A 20606-nucleotide genomic window follows, 5' to 3' on the forward strand; every position below is an offset into this window, starting at 1 on the left:
CCAGGCGGAGAACTGGTGGTCAGCATGGTCACTGGGCTATGGCTGTCAGGACACCCACCACTGTGTCCTCCTAAATCATGGTGGCTGCACTTAATTTCCACTTGGCAGACGAGACACCGAGGCCCCAACACTGCCAAGAGTGTCCATCAGGCCCCTGTGGGTGCAGCTCCCACCCCAGCCACCGGGCCAGACGAGAGCAGCACACGCTGGGGCCCGGACCCTGCAGGGGCCAGGAGCACTGTGACCCGCTCACTCGACCCCGGACGGCCCTCCCCCCTGCTGCTGGGCCTGGGCCCCCGACGCCCGACACCCCACTTGTCAGTGTCTGGGCTGAGCCTGGACGTCCGCACGTGCACTGGTGAGGAGTCTGGGCTGGTGTGACGTCGTTTTTGCTACAGGGCTTGCACCAACATTTGGATATTTTATTTAATTTTGTCTTTCCAATGGAGATAATTGAAATAATTGACATGCTGATGCCAGTGGTCAGCTGACCCCAAGGGGTAGGTGGATGAGGGTTGACCGACACTCATATGTGAAAAGCAACAAAGAACAGGAAATGCTGAAAACATGAGCATGAGGCGGGGGATGAAGAGTAAGGGTTTAGAACCGTGGGCCAGGCTGACACCCAGGCCCCAGCCCAGAGCCAGGCTCCGCCTGCAGGGAGCACCGCCTCCCCCGACGCCTGTGGCCGTGTCGTCCGCTCGAGAGTCCTCTCTGCGGGCATGCTCACCTACCTTCCCACGTCCCACACACAGAAACACCGCACTGTTCAGGGTTTTATAACACGTGGGCATTTCCTGACATGGGACGCTGGTCATCTCGCACAGGGCTCCCTCCTGCCCCTGCCCCACACAGAAACGCCAGCCCACGTGGAGGCGCACGGCCTGCCCAGCCTCAGGCTTCCCAAGTGCAGAAGGGGTGGCACCTGCTTCCTGCCTGTTACACACCTTGGCAGTGGGCCTGACCCAGGTGGGAGGATCCAGAAGTTTCTGGACAAGTTTCAGGTAACCGCACCATAAAGGACTAAAATTAACCCGATAAGCCTGTTTTCCAGCTGGCGCTGTCCCGACAGTGGGGTGAGGAGGGAGCACACTGCCCGTGGGGAGGTCACCCATGAGCCCACGTCTGGAGACAGACTGCTGCTGAACAGGAGCCAAGTCGCGACCAGACGCAGCCAGCAGGGAGGCCACAGGTGGTGCCCGTCCCACCCCAGCGCTGGCATCTGAAGGCCGAGATGTTTATCCACTGCGCGAGGGACTTGCCAGCACTGTGACGTGACTGAGGGCACGCGGGGCCTCTCACTCCCGCACCTGAACCCTGAGGCCGGCAGACCCTGCAGGAGGTGTCCAGAGCATGACCCACGTGGGATTCACTGCGGACACCACCGGTTCCAAACCACCGAGACGCTCAGAACACGATTCTTAAGAACGTTCCAAGTTCCAGTCTCGTGTCTGCTCTTACCACACAGACATTCTCACACGTGCATTTCAGGGAAAAGCGTTTACTTTTCAAAGCAGCACTTGCTTAAATGCTGCCTCTGCAGCAGGCCCGCGATGCTGATGGGGGGCCTGGGTGCCACCCCTCTCCCCGCTCCGCTGGCCGGTGGGGGCGCTGGGCTCCCGGTCCACCCCTCACAGGGGAGCCGCAGCGCTGGGATCCTGTGATGAATTCAGTAACACAGTAACTAAGCCTCAACGGCTTTCTAGCATTCAAGGCCACGTGCAGACTCAAGACATGTTCCGAGAAGGAGAGACCAGCCACGTGGCGAGCTTGGGGCTGCTGGGCCTGCGGGAGCAGCTGCACATGTAGCGCACTAGCAGGCCACCTCACAGGAGGCCCTTTCTGGGCTGAGGTGACCGTGCCAGGGCCCCCAAGAAAGGCTGCCCTTTACCAGGCTCAGAGCCTGCAGTCGGCGGACCCCCCCCCCCCCCCCCCGCTGGACTCCCTCTGTGCTGACGCAGAAAAAGTCTGGTTACAAACAAGAGGGCACCGAGCTGGAGGTGGGCGGGCCTGGCTCCCTGGGGGTCACAGGGCACTGGGTGGAGGGCCCAGCTCCCTGTGGTGTGGGGTGGGGTGGAGGGCAGCCTGTGGTCAGGTAGGTGAGTAGGGACGGCATCGTGAACCGAGGGGCAATGGGCATGCAATCTGGAGGCCAGGGCTGGACTGTGCCAGACGGCAAAATGTGGACTTGTCGCTGTGGGACCTTGGGTGAGGAGGGGTGAGAGGGGAGGGTCTGCCTTTTAGAGAGGCCACCGGACCTTCCATCTTAAGAACGAGCCCTGAGGGGCAGCCAGCGAGCGCTTGGATGTGCAGCAGAGAAGGCGGCCGCACATCCAGGACAAGCTTGGCCGAGGGAGGTGCCGGCACGCCGCTCGGGCTGGGAGACGCACCCCACTTGCTTCTGTAAACAGAGCGGTGGGGACATAGCCAGGCCCCCCGGATGCAGGGCCCACAGGGAACTCACCACCCCCGGGCCAGTCTTGGGGTGACCGGCTGTGCAGCCACACGCAGTGCTCCTGGGTTTTAGCAACAGGGCTCCCACTAAATTACATTCTAGCTTCAAACACACGAAGTAGCCGGCGAGGCGGGTGGCCCCTCACGCTCCCACTTCACCCACCTGGGAGCCTGGGGTTCGCTGGAGCGACGTGGCGTCAGGCTGAGGTGCTGAGGGTGGTGGGCCACGCTGCCTGCCGGGGTGGAGGTGTGTGTGAGCACAGGGCTGCTTCCTCCTCACCCCCTTCAGCGTTCCGGCCAAGCACCAGCCCTGGTCCTGCCAAGTCTCAGGACCCACCGCCAGGGCTCCATCAGGGAGGAGGGGCAGCCCTGGTGTGGACCCTCCCACTGATTTTGGCTCCAGTGACTCTGAGAACCCGGGAGGGAAGCCCTTCAGTTCTGCTGGGAGGAAGGGGGCAGGACAGCGGGGCTGACACGGGCCCCAGGACGACTTGTGTCCTCTCCACCCAAACCGTGAGATTTTCACACGGCCCCAGTCTCTGTTGAAACCTTCTGAGCGAATAAGAAGCCTCTTTTAAAGATATAAATGGTCCCTGGTACGTGTCAGTCCCACCAAAGGCAAATGCGGAAAGACTGCCCCTTCCTGATACCCAAATTCCTCTGCATCTGACAGGTGAGCTCCGATGGTTCGAGAAAGCCAGGGGAGGACGGGAAGACAGCACTAAGGTCAGGCTCCTGTGTCCTTTCCTGTTACCCTGCGCATAACCGAAGGATCAGAGAGGGGGAGCACCTTGCCCGAGGCTGCACAGCACTAAGAGGCCAGTAGGGGCCTCATCTCTGCCCCTGGGCTGTGCAGGCCAGGAGGACTGCCCACTGCAGGTGCCCCCTGGAGGACCACAGCAGCGGGCTGGGGAATAGAACCCCCCTCAGCACTGCGTTAACTGTGCTGTTTTCTGTGTTTTCCGAGGGTGTGACGTCTAGGGGCCGTGCTAACCCTGGGGAGACTGCCCCTCCCGGGGCTGGCTGACTCCCACAGGCGGCAGAGGCCAGCAGGTGAGCGGAGCGTGCCCGTGACCCCTCCTCTTGTCTGCCTGCCACACTCTGCCCTGATCAGCCCAGGTGGACATCAGACAAACGAGGCCGTGCCTATGCCAGGACTGCCAGCCCCAAACCCGGCTGGCCTGCACCCACCGCCCTGCCCATTCCTTCCCCCAAAACCACGGCGGAGGCTCTTGCCTCCGTGGCCCCCTTGGCCCCTTGGCCTCCTGAGTGGCCCTGCCTCCTGCTTCCAGGGACTGTGATTGTAAAAACTTCCTCCCCTGTGGCACTGTCTCGTCTGTTGGCCTCATCAGACCTGGTGGCACAGTTCCGGGCGCAGCTGGACATGAGTGACATCAAGGCCCTTCTGTCCTAGAGACGACGTGCCCAGCGCCGCGCTGCTCAGCAGGGCGGCTTCTTACCCACCCACCGGGCACGGTCCCTTGTGGACACAGCCGTTACAGCACGGACAAGGACACCGAGGGCCAGGAGGTCAGTGACTCACGAGGTTGTGTGGGCAGTGCTCTGACCCCAGAACAGGGGTCCTTCAGTCCTGCCTGCGGACCCTAGGCCGCGGCAGGCCTCTGTCCTGAGGGTGGTGACTCAGCGTGCTGCTGGAGGGAGGCGCGATGCCAGGGGCCCGAGGAGGCCATCCTCAGGGCTGGGCTGCAGCCCGACTAGAAGAAGTGACCAGATGAAGCTCCACCAGCAACAGGACAGTCCGAGTTAGGTTGCTTCTGCTCAGGAAAGCAAGCTGCTCTCTGCTCCTTGGAAAGATTTCCATTTGAAAATCAAAACGGAAAACGTGTTGACACTTAAAGATGAGTTTCACTGTCAGGAGCATGGGGACACCGGGGGCCGGTGATGTCGTGTGGATGGGACACTGAGTGCCGACGGTGGTGGGGGGCGCGAGGGGCCGTGGAAGGGTCAGCACGGCTCGCAGGACAGATGGGCCAGGGAGCGAGACGCTGCGCCCATGGCTCCTCCACTCGCCTGCAAATGTTTGTGGAGAAGGGACCTCCAGCCATGATGGAGCCGAAACCAGGGAACCCTCTAGAGGGCTGAGCCCGGTGGGAAGGGGCCAGGGAGGAGGAGGCACGGCCAGGGCTGCAGCCCCTCATCCCCGAGACGAAGGACAAGGCTGGAGGACTCGCACTTGCCGGCTTCGAGAAGGTCCCCAAAGCCACAGGGAGCAGGGACAGGCGGACTTCCAGGCAGCAGGAGAACACTCATGGCACCAGAGGAAGGCGGCTTGCGGCCAACCCCTTGTCAGAAACGCAGGAAGCCAGAGGCGGTGACGTGACTGCAAGTGCTCATCGCAGCCAAACAAGGGTTCACGTCCAGTGACACACCCTCCAAACGAAGACGAAGGCGTTCAAATGTGCACAAAACTGGGAGATTTCGCCACCAGCTGACCTGCGCTACGATAAACCAGGCCTTTGGTTTAACCGGAAGCAGCCGCCAACAGCACCGGCCCCAGGGAGGTGACAAGTGCGGGGGTCTGCGCACTTCGGTGCCCTCTGCGAGCTTAGTCTCTTCACAGGAAGCGCTTCCAACACCGCCTGGCTGGGGTCCCAGCATGCGTGATGACACGGGAGTGAAGCTCACAAAGTCACTGGCTTCCCCAGAGACCAGGGAGCGCTGGCCGCAGGGGGTGCCGGGCCTGGTCCCCAAGGGGATGGCCGGGGACAGCGCAGCCTGCACACCAGTGCAGGACCAGTGTCCCAGCTCCGCCCCCGCTGCACTTGGAGCCGGAGTCCAAGGTCAAGGGGCCGGGAGCCCCACAGGTGCGTCTCCTGCATGAGGATCAGTCCCATCCGGTCAGCCACCACCCTTACCCCCAGACACCGCCTCCAAGTGCAGTCACAATTTTGTGGGGACACAACTCAATCCACAGCAAATGGTGCACTAGAGATACTGAATGCAAAGCGGGCAGTTAAGGAGATTTAGACAAACCAAACATCCCACACTGGACACAAAACACACAGCAAAGTGGGAGACAAACCCAAACCTACCAACAACTACACTGACTATCGAGGGACCGAACACTCCCATCAAAAGGCAGAGGTTACAAGCAGGATCTGACCACGTACTGTCCACCTGAGGCACATGCTGGCTCCAAGGACAGACAGGTGACAGCGAAGGTTGAGAAGAAAGACACCCCGAGCAAACTGTACCTAAGCTGAAACTGAATGAAGAAAAGTCCACTTTCAAAGTAATTAACTCCTCAGGTACAAATTTACCAAGAAAATGTAAGACCAGCACCTCGAAAACTACAGGGTTCCTCAGAAACCAAGGTGAACGAGGGACCCAGTCGGCAGGCGCGTCACGTCCTCGGACTGAAGGCGCGACTCTCCCCTGGCGCAAGCGCAGGTTCCGTGACACTCCCCCCGGAACCCGAGCAGGGCTTCAGGCAGAATCCGACAAACGGACCTTCAGATTTTCACAGAGACGCGGAGGCTTAGACCAGCCAAGGTTACTCTGGGAAGTAAGTACAAAGCACCTGATTTCAAACCTCACCGTGAAGCACCAGTAACAGTGACGACGTGACACTTACGGCAGAAAGGGTGGGACACACTAACCAACAGGACCGACCTCGACTGTCAGCACCACTCGACTAATTCAGTCCTGCTGGCTGGAGGGATGGAATCCCGACCTAGCACAGCCGTGTTTATAATTTCCCACCGTCTTCTCCTTGATCCCTCGTGATATTCCTCCAGACCACGCTGTCCTCAGTCATGCCACCTCCTCTCCAACCCACGCCCGTTGACCTCTGCTCCGCCAGCAGACATCCCCACCAGTTCCTGGTACTGAGGGAAAATGTTCACTATTTCAGCGTCATGACACGGGCTGTGGGCTTTTGGTGGACACCCTTCATCAGACTAGGACATGTCCTTCTATCACGTGTTTGAGAGGTTCTACCGTCAACGACTAGAATTTTGCCAGATTTTTTTCTTTTCTTCCTTTCTTAATGGAGGTGCTGGGAATTGAACCCAGGACCTTGGGCATGCCGAGCACACGCTCTACCACGGAGCTCTACCCTCCCCTCCTCAAGTTCTTTTCCTGGTGAAAAGATTTTTTAGGTCCTTTATTCTACTAATTTAACTGATTTTCAGATGTCAAATAACCTTGAATTCTTGAGCTGAGCCCCCTGGTGACAGTGTAAAATCCTCTTTACATGCTGCTACACTGACTGCCTCGTGTGTGTTACGGGCCCTGCGCCACGCTCACGGGGAATACCGCTCAGCTCTCCCGGAACGCCTGGCTGTGCTGTGGAAACACCGCTGGCCTCACGGACCGAGCCGGGAAGCGTCTGATCCCACTTCCTGGAAAAGTCTCTGCAGGACTGGTGCTAGTTCTTCGCATTTCATAGTTTGCCCACAAAGACATCGAGAAACAGGCTTTTCTTCGTGGGAACGTTGAGAAGTTACAACTCAGCTTCTTCACCTGATGGAGCTCCTCCAAGATTAAGTACTTCCTCTGAGGTAGTTCCGACCGTTTCTGTCTTTTCAGGAATTTGCCCGTTTCACGTAAGCCATCTACTCTGCGGGCGGAGTTGCTCGTAACGTTCCCTACGACCCTGGAGCAGCTGCAGGCTGTGCAGCGACGTCCCTCTGTCGCCCGAGTCCCGCCATGTGTCCTCTCTCCTGGGCAGCCCAGGCACTGCAGTCCCGCTGGCTTCCTCTACTGCTTCTGTTTCTCTTCTGCAGACACCGTCTCGCAGCTTCTCCGGGTGGGAGCTTAGACGACTGTTTCCAGGCCTCCCTCCCAACGTCCGCATGAAAAGCTCCACATCCCCTCCCCGCGTCACCCCACCAGCACCCTACAAACTTTGACCCGAGGTGTCTGCTTTCATGCAGTTCAAGACGTTTTCTGTTGCTACTTGCGATTTCTCTTTTGGTCCGTAAGCTGGTCGTAACTGTGCTGTTTCACTTCCAAACATCCATTTTACTCTCATTTTCCTTGTTGCTGGTTTACAATTTTAATCCCACTGTGGTCCCAAACGCACTCCGCATGAGACTCCTCTCAGGCGCCCCCAGCACAGGGCCTGCCCTGGAGCGTGCCCACCTGCACGTGGGAGGCCACTCTGCTGCTGGCGGATGTCAGGCTTGCCGGTGCGCAGCCTCCCGTCTCCTTGCTTGTCTGGTTGTTCCTTCAATCACTGACAGCGGGCTACTGAAGTGTTCAAACTATAAAGCGTTGAATTAATTATTTCTCTTTTTAATTGTCAGTTTTGGCCTCAAGTATCTGGGGGCTTTCTTGCCTTGGGCTTCCGACCAATGACGGACATGAAACGCCTGGAATCGTGAATCACAGAAAGAGGACCTTTCCTGTAGTATGGGCGTCACCCACACCCGAGCATAAGAGGGTCTTGTGAGGCCAGACACTAGGAGGGGGGACAGCATGTCCCCCAGACCCGGGTCCCAACGTGAAACCCAACTACCTGGAAACTCTAAGGCCACGCACGCGGCAGGGACAGCGGGCACTGAGGGCATCTCGCCCGGCCCCACGAGGCCCCCGGCAGAGTGAGTACATGCAGGAGGAAGGCCACCTCAGACACTGGGGACAAGCCACAAGGGAGTGGGCAGGACTGAGGACGAGGGTCAGGAACCCTCACCCATGTGTGGGAGGTGCTCAACCCACCGGCACAAGCCCCTAGTACCGTGAATGTGGGACCTGGTGACGGCACTCAGTGACGGGGGTGGGGGGGGGAGGACGAAAGGAAAAGGCCCTAGACTGCAGGGGTGGATGGTGGGCAGTGGGACAGGGAGATGAAGACGCAGGCCTGCCCAGGTGAGGAGCCAAGGCTAGAAGCACAGCACCCACGGTGGGGGAGGGGGCGGGCGGGGGGGGGGCCTGTGGCAGGAGCTCCAGCACAGGAAGTCAGCCCACCCAGGTGTAATGGCGGGAGGGTGGCACCAACAGGCCATAGACAGACCTGCACAGAAACCTACACAAGAGGAAGTTACCATAACCCCAGCTCCAACAAGAAGGAAGATGAATCCAAGGAGGGAGATGCAAGCAGCCACTCAGGAAAGCGAACAGAAGAGCTGAGGGCTGAGAACCCCAAATGTGAACATTTCCACGACAACCTGGCCTGGCTGTCTGGTGAGGGGGGGCGGGAGGTGGGAACAGGGCTTGAGCCGCAGAGCCTGGTGCCTGGGGGGTGGTGGGCAGAGACATCAGGGGAAGGGGCACCCACCAGCCACTCTGGCGATTTCCAAACCGGGTGCTGGGATTCCTGCTCACAGGGAGGACTTGGGCTCTGAGGGTGGCGTGCATCGAGCCGTCAGGTAGGGCCCATGTGGTCCCCACGAACCCAAACCTGGACTTCACTGCAGGAGGCCCCCCACTGGGCTCTGACGCCCTCCAGTGCATGTGGACAGAGGTCAAGTGGCATCACCCCACTTACCCATGCGTCCGTCTCGAGGTGGACTGATCACGGAGATCCTTGCGGGGCCGGCCGTGGCCTCGGGCTACGGCGTGAAAAAGAGAACAGCGTCCCAGAGCTGTCACTTGTGTGCAAAGTCCCCTCGTCTTCCTGGACACAGCTCGAGTCCCGCCTGCCTGGGAGCCGCTGTCTGGCCCGGACATGGCCGGGAGGGCAGGACTGCTTTGCTCCCCAGCCCGGAGGGCCCGTGTGGGGAGGGGAGAGGACTCCCCTGGGGCTTTGACGGATCCCAGAAGGAAAAAGCAGTGAGTTCTCGGCTGACACCAGGAGTTCTGAAACCCTCAGGTCGCCCTGACGCCACGGGGCACCGGGCTCGCTCCTCGCCAAGCCCTCAGCCCGGACCCTTCTCTCCCTGGGAGTTGGGCCGGGGGGGCCGGGGGGCACAGCTACTGACTGCCTATTCCCACAGCCCATCCTGGCCCGCTCCTGTGGCCCCAGGTGGGCCACTGCCCCACCCAACCTGTGCCCCTGCTCGGGTCTCAGGCCACCCTCCGAGTCTGTGCCCCCGCACAACGGTGCTGAGCCCCCTTGTCAAGGGGCCTCCCCCCAGCTCCCCGACTCCTGTTCCAGCACACCCTCTGCCCTGACCCCGGCCCTGCCCGCTGGCAAGACTCCACGCTCGAAGGGACCAGCTTCTTCAGGGCAGATGCCTTGCAAATGGACTGCAGCCCCCAGCAGGCCAGTGCCCACCCCCCAGATCCCCTCTCTGGAGATAACCAACCACCCCGCCTGCCCCTGGTGTGGCTCCATCGTGGCCCAGTGCGAGTGGAGCCCGATCTCACAGCCCCTCCAGCTGCTGGTCTGTTCCCCGCTGCTTTCAGAGCCTGCTCGGCACCTCCTGGGCCCCCAGTGCCCCTCAGCTTCGTGGTCCACCATGACCTCCACCCCTGCCCGTTCTGCCCAGCTGGCCACATGTCCAGTTCAGGCCAGCTCTGACCAGCCGATCCACGCTGAAACTCCAACAGAGAAGAGTCATCATCACACAGTGAGGATGAAAATCACGTTGGATTAGAATCCAGCAAATTGTCTCTTCTTACCCAGGCTTCTGATAAGGAAGAGCTTTACTCCTTGGGTCAGTTCTCGCTCGAGTCCTCTTTTGGGGGGAGAAGCCAGGAACAGGCGAGACAGAAGGGATTTAAAGGTACACGTGCCCAAAGAGGTGGCTGCACACAGAAGTGGGCCCGTCTGGGGCAGGGCACTGGCGTGGCTGTGCAGGACCAGCAGATGAGACACTGTGGTGGCAGCCTCAGTCCACGAAGGCGTGACTCCTTCCCCTTCCGGCCTCTCTAGACGGTGGTGGAGTCCTGACTTGCTATTCAAATCATTTCACTGCATTCTGGTCCTATAGCTGCAATTTCCAGTGTGACACCCAGGCACATGCCCTCACTTAGCCAGTCAGTCTTCGACCTCTGAAATGAGGCCACGTGTGGCCTGAGGATCATGGTCCAGTTTCTGGGGGCCAAGGTGGGCAGGCAGGGACTCGTGAACTGGAAGGAGGGCTTCTTCAAGAGCTGCCACGGCCTGCAGTGGGGGGCAGACACCCAGCCCAGGGCAGGGAGGAGGCACACTCACAGACCCCTCCCGGCAGGACGTCTGGGAGCGTGGCCGACATGGTGGGATGGGAGGTGTGGGGAGGCGGCCAGCTGGGCTCAGCATCCCCACCGTCTCGCCCTGGAATCCAGGCTCCTCCACAACCCGCTTTCAGACAGTTCCCTGGAAATAAGCAGTTTCTCACCAACCAGCCGACACGCTGGCATCCACCTTACAGGGCTGCCAGGGCACCCGGTTCTCGTTTCTAAGGTGCTTACAGCAGTGGCAGGCTGGCTCCGGGCAGAGCTCAGTCCAGTGGCCAGCAGTGAGAGGAAGGCACTACGAGGCACTGGTGGCCACAAGGCCGCACCTTGAGCCCCTGTCCCCGTCCCCTCCGGCTGTCAGGTCCCAGCCTTGAGCTGAATGGGAGCTGGCTGGAGCTGGCGATGATGCTTCAGTCCTGGCCATGTTCCCTTGAGGACTTGTGAACTTGAGAGCCGCACCTCTCTGCCTGGGCTGACGGCATCAGCCGGGTTCTGCTACCTCTCTCTGGCCACATGTGCAGACATGGCAGCCACTCTCCCCACGCCAGCTGGGCAGGGGCACACACGCTTGCCAGGACCCAGCCTGTGCCCCACGTCCCACGGCGCCCACCCCCTGGCCCAGTATGCAATGAAGACACCGTTCATGATGGTCATCAGGGCTGAGAAACCTGAAAACTCCAAGCAGGCAGGGGACAAGTACACAGAGGCGGGCAGGTGTACTTACTTTTCTCCTTGGGGAGGGGGTGAGGTCGACTTCCATGGACTCCACCCTGCTAGAGAGTGAGAGGTCGTTAGGGGCCTGGGGCTGGCGACCAGGACGCGATGCAGAGGCACACACCAGCCTGTAGGCCGCTCTCCTTCCTCTTCGCTATTGGCTCAGTGTCACAGTGCCACCTACATGGGGCCTGAGGTCTGAGAGACAGGCCGCACACCCTCCCACAGAGCATGGAGCCCTCCTCCTCCGGCCCCGGCCTCCCCTCCTTGCCACCACTCCTCCAGGAAGGCCCCTCCTCTGGCCACCAGCACCTGCTCCTGCCAGACCTCCCAGGAGCAGGAGTATCGCCTCCCACCCACACCTACTGCGCGGCCCCCACATTCACACAGGCTTGATCAACGTTAGTTCCTTAAAAGAGTCAGGCCAGGGGCTGACAGGACACACGGCTGGACACCAGCAAGAGAGAGGTGGGCGGGGAGAGGACCTCGTCCAGTTCCTTCCTGAGCTTGCTGACACAGGGCTGCTGGAAAGAGCTGGGGGGTGGAGGCAAGCCAGCAGGGTCTCCGCAACCCCCACACCTCCTGCACTCCAAGTGGACTTAGCTCCAATCTTCCAAGAGAAAGACCCAGCCAGGGTGGGCCAGGTCCTCCACGGTGCCACTAGCCCAGCCCACCACTCTCGACCTGCCTCCTCAGAGTTGGATTCACTTCTAACCACCTCCTCCCCTAGCTGGCCCAGCCAGGGTCACACAACCGCCCTCAACCTCTCACACGGCCAGGACCAGTGCTGTGACTGGCTGGCCTGGGCCGCACACCTGACTGTGGGACCTGTGGCTGAGCAGAGGGAGGGGAACGTGGCTGAGCCCTACGCCAAATACTGCTAAGCACCTGGGGCTAGAGGGCGGAGGGCTGGGGATGTAGGGGGCCACAGGGAGGACTGGGCCGCTGACAGATGTGGTCCAGGACGCCCCACACACCTCTGAGAGGCCGAGGAGTCAGGTGGCAGGAACAGAGGCCCGCTGGGCTTTGCAGTGGGAGCTGTGAGGAGAACCCAGTGTTGGCGACCTGGTGCCACTCGGCACCGGCCTCTCCACCCTCGCTTCTGGACGTCACTTTACTTACTCGAAACCGGAGTTTTTATTGTGCCAAAAGCTGTTTGTTGGGCCAATCTCATGCTAGACAGACAAAGAAAAGGCATTAATTAAGCCACACACGTCTACCACCAGTAAGCAGTTCCTCCTGATCTGAAATAAAGACTGCAACAGCCAACGCTCTTACTGGTGCTGCCCTTGCCCCTGCCCCATTTACCTATACACACATGGCGCCACCCCTCGGGGCCCCTGAGGACAAGCGCTGGGCCTGGCGGCTCCCCTGGCCTACGACAGCGCTGACACCACAGCTGGTGCTCAGTGAAGCCTGGGGGGAGGGCGGTGCCTGGCTCCCAAAGGGTACTCGCTCTGCTTCCAAACCTCTTGGGGGACAAACCCTGTGCCACACTGGGCACGTAGGGAGGGTGAGTGTCTGACTGACCCACACTGAGCGGTAACAAAGCCACACCATGCGGTGCTGGGGTGGGGCAGAAACAGCAGGTGTGGCTCGGGGCAAGCGGAGGCGCGGGTCCTCCCTGGAGGAAGACACAGGCCACATGGAGCACAGGGCGGGCCCAGCACAGAAAGGCTCATCTGGAGCCTGAGGGACCTGGGCAGGAAAGAACCTGCCTGTGAGACTCCGTAGGAAAGGCGGAGACGCAGGCCTGGACAGCAAGAACTGCAGGGGCAAAAGGAAGACACGGTTGCAGCTCGGAGTCCCACGAACGAGCCACGTCTCCTGCTCTGGAAGCTGGTGCTGGGGTCAGGCAGCGTTCCGGAACAAGGTAAGCTGCGTCATCTTTAAAGTCTGGGCAGTCACGCTTATCCCAGGGCTTTCACATGCAGCCCAAAGGTGAGTCCCAGGGAGCAGAAGCATTCCCCACAGCAGTCGGGGAGGAGAGAACGTGGAGACAGCGCCCACCAGGGCAGGTCGACATGGCCTGCAAAGGGGCCGACACCTGCTGGAGCGCTCGGGGTCTATTCCAGGGGTGTTCCTCCTGAGAGAGAAGGGCCAAATTCCTAGCATCCCCTAACCCAGGACGCCCCTGAGGAAGAGAAGCTGAACCAGCACAGAGGCCGTAAAGCAAAGCAAAGAGTTGGGGACTCACCCACGGGCGGCTCAGCCGGTCTGGAGGCAAGAAAGCACAGAGGGGCCCCAGGGGGTTGGGCCAGAGCTGGAGGAAGGGGGAGTAAGAACCGGGCTGAGATGAAGTGGGTTCAGGCACAGTGCACTGCTTGCGGGGAGGACTTCCCAGCACTTTCCCCGCCGGACCGGCCTCTCCCTTTTACACATTTGGGCGTGACCAGGAGACAGGGCCCTGATGTCTCCAGGCACCGGCTGATCAGTCCTTCTGTGTACCTTCCCCGATGCGGGGACCCTGGAGCGGGATACGCAGTAGCCAGGAGTAGAGAGCAGAGGTATTCAGAGAAGGCAGGCACTTCCCAGGTACGTTCACCCCGGAGAGCCAGGGTCACTCCTGTCCATCAGACCGAGTTCCAGAGCCCGCTGAGAGTGGCCCGGCCCCGGCAAGATGCAGGGGAAGTCCTGAACACCAGGGAAGGCAGAGGGAGAAGGAGGAAGCCTGCCACAGAGATCTGGCCACCTGAACGGAGCTTCCCATCAAGCCAGGGGGAGACCCCCATAGGGAGGGCTGAGAGGAGAGAAAGGGAGATGTGCCCGCAGGGCTCCCCTACTCTGGGGCCCCCGTACGGGGCACCAAATATTGGGGAACAAGGAGAACTGGTATCACGGATGGTAAAAGGTTTTACCAAAGATAGAGAATGAAAATAGAAAAGGACTTTATTAGGGCTTACTGCCACAGGCAACAGTGGGCCACAGAGAGGTGCCCCTTTGAGCCCTGAGGGCTGGGTGTCGGGTCTTGTGTCAGGCCAGGTCACAAGGTGGCTGACCGGCTTGTGCACATGGCTCTGGTTGGCTGCAGCTGAGTTGAGAGGTTCAGGGTCTGTGAAGGGTGGTGGGACTTGACTCTGACGAGGTGGACATTCCCTGGGGCTGTTAATTTGTCAGGGGATCACAGGCAGGCGTCTGAGAGCCCAGAAATGGGGGTCGCTGGACCCTGAAGGACCCAGTGGGTTCCAAAGAAACCATCAGGGATGTGCTGGAAATGCGATACAGAGCAGACAAACTGACAAACGGGCCAGGGCAGGACGCACCACTGTAGCTGTGGGACAGAGTGCAGACGCCATGAGGCACCGAGGCCCAAAGGGGCAGGTCCACCAGGGGTAGACACCAGGTACAGACAAAACCACAGCAGGAGACTGGAGAAGGGTAAAGCTAGGAAAAGCAGTGGCTGGGGTTTTCCATAATCAAGAAGGACATGATTCCATAGAAAGAAAGCAAACTGCACAGACCCCGGAAGGACAGACCCACGTGGCCGGCTGGGAGCTCACGGTACGCGCTGTCCCCCGACGGTGTCCAGCCTCACCCAGCACACACGGCCTGGCCGCCCCGGCTTCCACAACCCTCCAATGAAGCGGCAGCCTCTCTGACTGGGGCGAAGGGGCCACAGCCCGGCCTCTGCCCAATGGCCCCGAACACACCTCTGTGGGTAGCACCCGCCATCACCCCAACCCTGATAGCTGGCAGAGGCCCTTCCTCCCCACACGGCCCAGTGAGCGGCCCAGCTCCGACCAGCTCTGTCTCCAGCCTGAGGCCCTTGGTGGCCGTGCTGTGCTCAGTGCAGATGTGACAGGGAGGTGAGCATCCAGGCACCGGGGCGGGGAGGGGGTGTCGTGTCACTGCCGGGGAGACAGCAGCCCTGCAGGGCTCCGGACGCTGCAGCCTGCCGGGTAACACACTGCCCGCCCGCCGACCTGTTGGTATTCACCACGTCAAAACATACTGGCGGAGCACAGCCTGTCTCCTAGGCGGTGCGGCACTGAGCCCCTGGGGCCGAGCACTGTCGCACTCCCCTCGTCCGTCCGTGCAGCAGGGCTGCAGGTGGGACCGGGCCTGGTGGCAGGGCCCCCCCCCCCGCTGCAGGAGGGTGGCACCCACTCTCTTCCCGGAACCCCCTATCACCCCAGGAATCACAGGGTGCCCTGGAGGACCCATTCATAATTTCAAATTTTTCCTTTCAGTCTCTTTCCTCCCCTCCAGCTTCCTGCTGCATTTGTGGGATAACAGAGTTTCTCGTAAACAGAGGTGCTCTTTCTCTCGCTCCCTGGGTCACGACCAAGACCTGAGACGGACGTGGATGGACAGACAACCAGTCGGGGTGGCAGGCACCCCACCCGCCACGTGCACCGAGAACTGACCTTTGCAGCTGCTCTAGCTGCAGCGCCGACTTCCTGAGGGACTCCTCCAAGCTGGAAATCTAGACACAATGGAACAACTTCCGGTCACTGCAGAGCCTGCGCCCAGCAGCAGTGGAAAGAACAAGCGGACCCTCAACCCCCTAACCCAGGAGTAGCTGACGTGGGGGTCTCTTCTGCGCTATTCCTGAGGGAGTCTGCACCTGGTGCCCAGAAAGCCAGGGCCAGGAGCCCATCGGGGCAGCAGGGAGCCCCGGCAGGAGGCTCTAATCCGGGGCACAGCTGGAACTCCAGGTTAATGCCATTTCCACGGGAGCTACACGTGCCCTCTGTCGGGTTTAGACATCAAGTGAGGAGAACACTTCCAGGGCAAGCGGTGGGCACTGAGCTTCCTTTCACTTCACGGTCACGCTTGCGAAAAAGCACCAAATGAATCCGGGGTCATGACAGGTCTGTCCCGACATCCCACGGTGACACCGAGCCTATGGCTGGGTCCCCGGGCGGCCGCAAGGCCGAACTCCACAGGGATGATGCCCCAGGTGGAGGGCCAGCAGGACAGGTGCCAGCCCGCTGCCCACAGCGTCCCGAGGCAGGTCAACTGGACTTACCTTTTCTCCATAGAAGGCCAGCAGTCTCCTCCTGTGCTTTTCCTGAAATTCTGAAACCTGAGAAGACAGCACGTCACTGCCGACACTGGCACGTGATGGCAGCCACAGAGGTCAGGGGGCTTCTGTGCAAGCCACGGCACCTCTCCAGACACGTGCCCCAGCCCACCCCAGGGCAGGTGCCCAAGGGGCCCCGGGAGGTGCATGGCTACAGCTGGGCCCCCGCTCAAGTGCGGGTTGCATGGGGCTTCAGTGGTGCTCAGAGCCCCGGCCACAGGATGGGACATGACCCACACGGGCCAGTCACAGTGCACCGTCCCTTAGTCAGCAGGGACTGGTTCACGAGATGGCCTCCTGACTGGACAGTGCCAACTAGGACCTCTCTGACCTGCTACACAGACTGGGGGTGCACTGGGCAGGAAGGGGCAGTTTAGGGGCTGTGAGATTCCGGGAGCCCAGCGACCTGCTCTGGACACCCAAGGCCAGCTGTGCCTGGAACCGGCACCATTCCTGGTCCTCCGTTTGCATGCACCCCAAGCACCACGTCCGCAGTGCACAGAGTTGGGACTGGGTTCCTGAGGGTGCCAGCACGAGACAGAAAATAGATGCCTATGACTCACTCGCGAGGAGAAAGAGCCAAAGTGTTTGGACGACGGGCCCTGCCCTCTGGGAACACTGAACTGCAATCGCTCAAGCCCAATTCCCACTGCTGTCTGCGCACAGTGGAGGGACGGCAGAGCTGGGCGATAGGCAAACTATGTCACTCCTCCCCAGGAACCTGCTAACACACGCACAAACGTTGAGGGATCTCGGCATTTTCCATGGGTCTTACTGGTCTGGCACAAACTGAGGGAGAAAACCCCTCTGTGGGAGGCTGGCCCAGCCCACAGCGGATCTTCAGAGCTCCTCTATGGTCTGGCTGCTTCCAGAAGGTGGGGCTGTGGTCAGGAGGGACAGGCTCCTCCTCAGGGCCTCCCAACCTCCTAGGCTCCTGCATCCTTCGAGGGACAGAGCTCTCGGGGTCAGGGGACACGGTATGGGAGGACACAGGCTCTGCCAGGAACATCGGCCTGTGGGGGGGTAACACAAGGGCCCCTAGGGCTGCCCCTGCAGAAGTCCCTACAACGCATGAGGCCGCATCCCAGGGGGCCCCGACCGCGTCGACGGTGCTCAGGTCCCCTGCACCCAGGCCAGAGCCTCAGCTGGCAGACACCCGGGGCCTCCCTTCGGGCCTGATGTGGCCCTCTTCCTCCCCCCACCTCACATCGTATAGGGTAGCGAGGCAGGGCTGTCTGGTTCTAGACACAAAGCCAGGAGGGGTTTGGACAGAGCTAAAGCCAGCGTCCCCAGTCACCTGCAGAAGGCAAGGTGACAAATGGCTCTGTCCCAGTGGAGCTGGCACAGGAGGCAGAGACCCTCGCCAACGACATGACCACAGGTCCGAGAGTAGCCTGGTCTCCTCTGAGACCATTTCCTGGTGTCAGCGCAAACCAAGTCTCCAAGGAAGCATCACGACTCACCTGGGAGGTCTCCATGGAGTACTTCCTACACAGGCCGTCGATGCCCAGAAAGAGCGCCCGGATGTCGGAGTCTGTCTGAGAGAGAAAGGCTGCTTCTACCTTCCCTACCCTGAGGGCCACGAGGTCCAGGGGCCACGGGGTAGAGGGCAGGCCAGCAGGCTGCCAGGGAGGGGCCCGGCAGCTGGTAAGCCCTCTGGCCACCCGTCCCATCTCTGCGTGAGACACGCCCTGGCCTGGAAGGGCTCTAGCAGCAAAGGGTGGGGCTGAGCAGAAGGAACAGTGAAATCAGAGGAGGGAAGAGCAGTGAGCATGACTGATAACTGCTCACAAAGCAGATGGGAAAGGAGAGTTTAAGAAACAGCGCCTGCCCACGGGGACTCCTCGTGAAGAAGTGCCTGCCCCACCCCAGGCCCTCTGCCCCGTGGCCACTTCAACACAGAAGCCCGGCCGATAGCTGTCCCAGGGCACATGGAACACAGAAGTGCCTGGGCCAGGACACACCAGACCGAGAGGACCAGGGGCCTCGGGCCCTCCCCGGTCTGGAACAAGTTTGAGGATGGCTGTCTGGGTCCAGCCATGGACTGACTTACGCTCCTGTCTCTCCTGGAATGACAGGAAAACTACATTTAGGGGAAAACCATATCAGCGCTGAAAACTAGGAAGTGCGTCTGGAAAGGCCAGGGCCCCGAGGGGCTTCTGGAGGACCCTGCAGAGGGGCTGGCGCAGGTGCAGTGGCTCTAGGATCCATGGTCCAGCCCTGGAGGTGGGGCCAAGAGCAGCCGAGGCACACGTGAGCCAAGACCCCGGACACCACCCTATGCTTCTAGCCCCCACCTTTTGAGGGAAGCAAGACAGAAATGTGAGCAGTACCAGCTGGGCCCTGGGGAGCACAGACCAGACTGTGACAGAAAACCTGGCCCAACTCGGAGCCCCCCCAGAGAGGAAGGGAAGCTAGGGTGCTGTCGCTGACCCATCAGGGCCCAGGGCCTTCCTGGGGGAGAATCCACACGGAGACCCTGAAAGGGACAAACGGAGTGGCCGCCTTCCACAGCACGGAGACCCCGACAGAAAGCCCTGCTTTCCCACTTCTAGGGATCTACGCTCTAGAAACGTTCTCCCGAGCGCGCAGAACTGTGGTAAAAGCGTGCACTGCACGGCTGTCTCACGCAGCACAACACTGAAAACCCACAGGTTTTCCCGTAGGAGAACAGCGTGAGATGACGCAGTCGTTTGCAGAGAACTTGAAAGCTCCACTGGGACAAAGGGCACTGGTGCGCCCAGGGCAGGGTCCGCAGTCCTGGCTGCGGTCATCCTCGGGAGCAGGGTTTGGCCGACTTTCACATTCTCTGTTACAGTTTTCTACTATGTTTGAGTTTTGTGTGATTTTGCATTGTATTTGTAATTAGAAAAAGCCCAATTTTTAGATTGAACATCAGACCAAATACACATCTTAGAACCTAAGTGTGAAAGAATCAACTTTACCAACTTTCTCGGACTCTCTTAACCAGAAATGACCCCAAGAGAACCAGACCCACCACCTCTCAAGGAGCCTGTGTCTTCCAGAGGAGATCTGTTTCCAGGAACGCGCGGCTCCAACTGGCCATCTCTGGTTTCAGGGAAAGCTGTGTGGGGTGTTCAGAACCAAGCCTACTGTACTTTCTTCTGAAAGCCTGTACAATCTCCTAGTTCACCCGGCAAAATGAACAAAAACTTTAAACACCACAAATCACTAAACGCTGAGCGCCACGTTTAAAAGCAAACACTGGGATTAATATTCAGATACTACAGATTTCAACTTACATGTTTTGAAAGCAGAATCGTACGACATGGAACTTTACAAATTAAGCATTCGTCCCTTTTACCTATAAAAGAAAAGCACGTTTCGCTCTGCCCGCCGCACGCGGGGAGCCAGGGCCAGGGATGCAGGTGTCACGTCTCCCCGGCCGCCCTCTGGAGGCCTCGCCCCGCTGAGCACGCCGCTCCCCGAAGCCCGGAGGCAGCTGGAAAGGGATGAGGTGCCGTGTGGGATGGGAACCGAGGCCGCTCGCCCTGCGCCCGACTCTCCCCCCAGGGCCCTCCCCGGAAGCGCTCCTCAAGACCCCCGCCCCTCCACCAAAGGCCCCCTCCCCACAGGCCCCTGCCCGGGGGTCCGGGTGCCGGCCTGGCCCGGGGGCTGCCCCCACCCGGACGCCGCCCTGACCTTTGCGCAGGCAGTCGTCACAGTACACGTGGCCACAGCTGGTCAGGCTGAAGCACGACGCCCCGCGGGGCTGCTGGAAGCAGCGATTACAGAACACCCAGCTGGCCATGCCGGGCCTGGCGTCCGCGCTGCCCCAGGCCGGGTCCCCGCGCAGCCCACGCGAGACCTGGCCGCGGGACCTGGGCGTGGCCCGAAGGCTGTGACTCCGCGCCTGCGCAAACGTAAGCTCTGCGGGGCTCCCGCCCAAACTCAAGCGCTGGAAGGTACCAACCCAGGAAGACGGGGAGGCCTGAGTCAGATCTTTCCCTCTGCGGCTTGTTCTGGCCGGACGACCGGGAGGCGGACCCGCCTCGCTCATCCCAACGCTGCAATGCCCAGGGATTCTCCTGAGGGCAGCGCGCCGTAGTCCAGGCCCAGCGTGGGCCCCCACGCAGCGCCGGCGTGGTTGCGTCGGGATGTGGGCGCAGGCGCGGAGCGGGAGAGGCCGGCGCGGCTCAGGGGCCTCCGCGGGCGGGCGGCGTCAGGTGAGGTTGCGGCCGGGGCCTGGGCGGAGGTGGCCGTGGGGAGGCGGGCCGGGTGTCGGGCGCGAGAGGGCGAGGGCCGGCAGGGCGGGCCAGACGGCCCCTCATGCCCTCCGTAATGCAGGTGGTGGCGGGGGAGACCGAGCGACCACAGGCCGGAGGAG

General features: G+C 60.8%; 1 protein-coding gene across 10 annotated transcripts; it reads right to left on the bottom strand.

The window, feature by feature from the left end:
- Window positions 1-1485: 1485 nt before the first annotated feature.
- RNF212 (ring finger protein 212) lies at window positions 1486-20405 on the bottom strand. Of its 10 annotated transcripts, none has more exons than XM_032492092.1 (11): window positions 19922-20405; window positions 19522-19583; window positions 17722-17796; window positions 16205-16261; window positions 15600-15658; window positions 12355-12407; window positions 12210-12270; window positions 11243-11288; window positions 8906-8969; window positions 2618-2687; window positions 1486-1658 (listed from the first exon to the last, which is right to left on the bottom strand). In XM_032492092.1, the coding sequence occupies exons 1-11, from the start codon at window positions 20277-20279 to the stop codon at window positions 1502-1504; spliced, it is 1062 nt and encodes a 353-aa protein (XP_032347983.1). In that variant the 5' UTR covers window positions 20280-20405; the 3' UTR covers window positions 1486-1501. The 10 variants fall into 10 exon arrangements, 9 of the variants coding, with proteins under 9 accessions (XP_032347983.1, XP_032347977.1, XP_032347989.1 ...); XM_032492086.1 differs by having other exon boundaries at window positions 11243-11291; XM_032492098.1 differs by lacking the exon at window positions 12210-12270 and adding an exon at window positions 12951-12999 and having other exon boundaries at window positions 11243-11291.
- Window positions 20406-20606: the final 201 nt, after the last annotated feature.

The sequence above is a fragment of the Camelus ferus genome, chromosome 2 (assembly GCF_009834535.1).
Source record: "Camelus ferus isolate YT-003-E chromosome 2, BCGSAC_Cfer_1.0, whole genome shotgun sequence".
Lineage (NCBI taxonomy): Eukaryota > Metazoa > Chordata > Mammalia > Artiodactyla > Camelidae > Camelus > Camelus ferus.

What these genes read in the sequence shown, in the direction of transcription:
- RNF212 (XM_032492086.1), bottom strand. Translation starts at nt 20,279, where the DNA reads ATGAGCGAGGCGGGTCCGCCTCCCGGTCGTCCGGCCAGAACAAGCCGC. An exon ending in ACTCCATGGAGACCTCCCAG is followed by an intron (nt 16,262 to 17,721) that starts GTGAGTCGTGAT and finishes CTGTCTTCTCAG; the next exon opens with GTTTCAGAATTTCAGGAAAA. An exon ending in CCCCCTCCCCAAGGAGAAAA is followed by an intron (nt 8,970 to 11,242) that starts GTAAGTACACCT and finishes TTCACGCCGTAG; the next exon opens with CCCGAGGCCACGGCCGGCCC.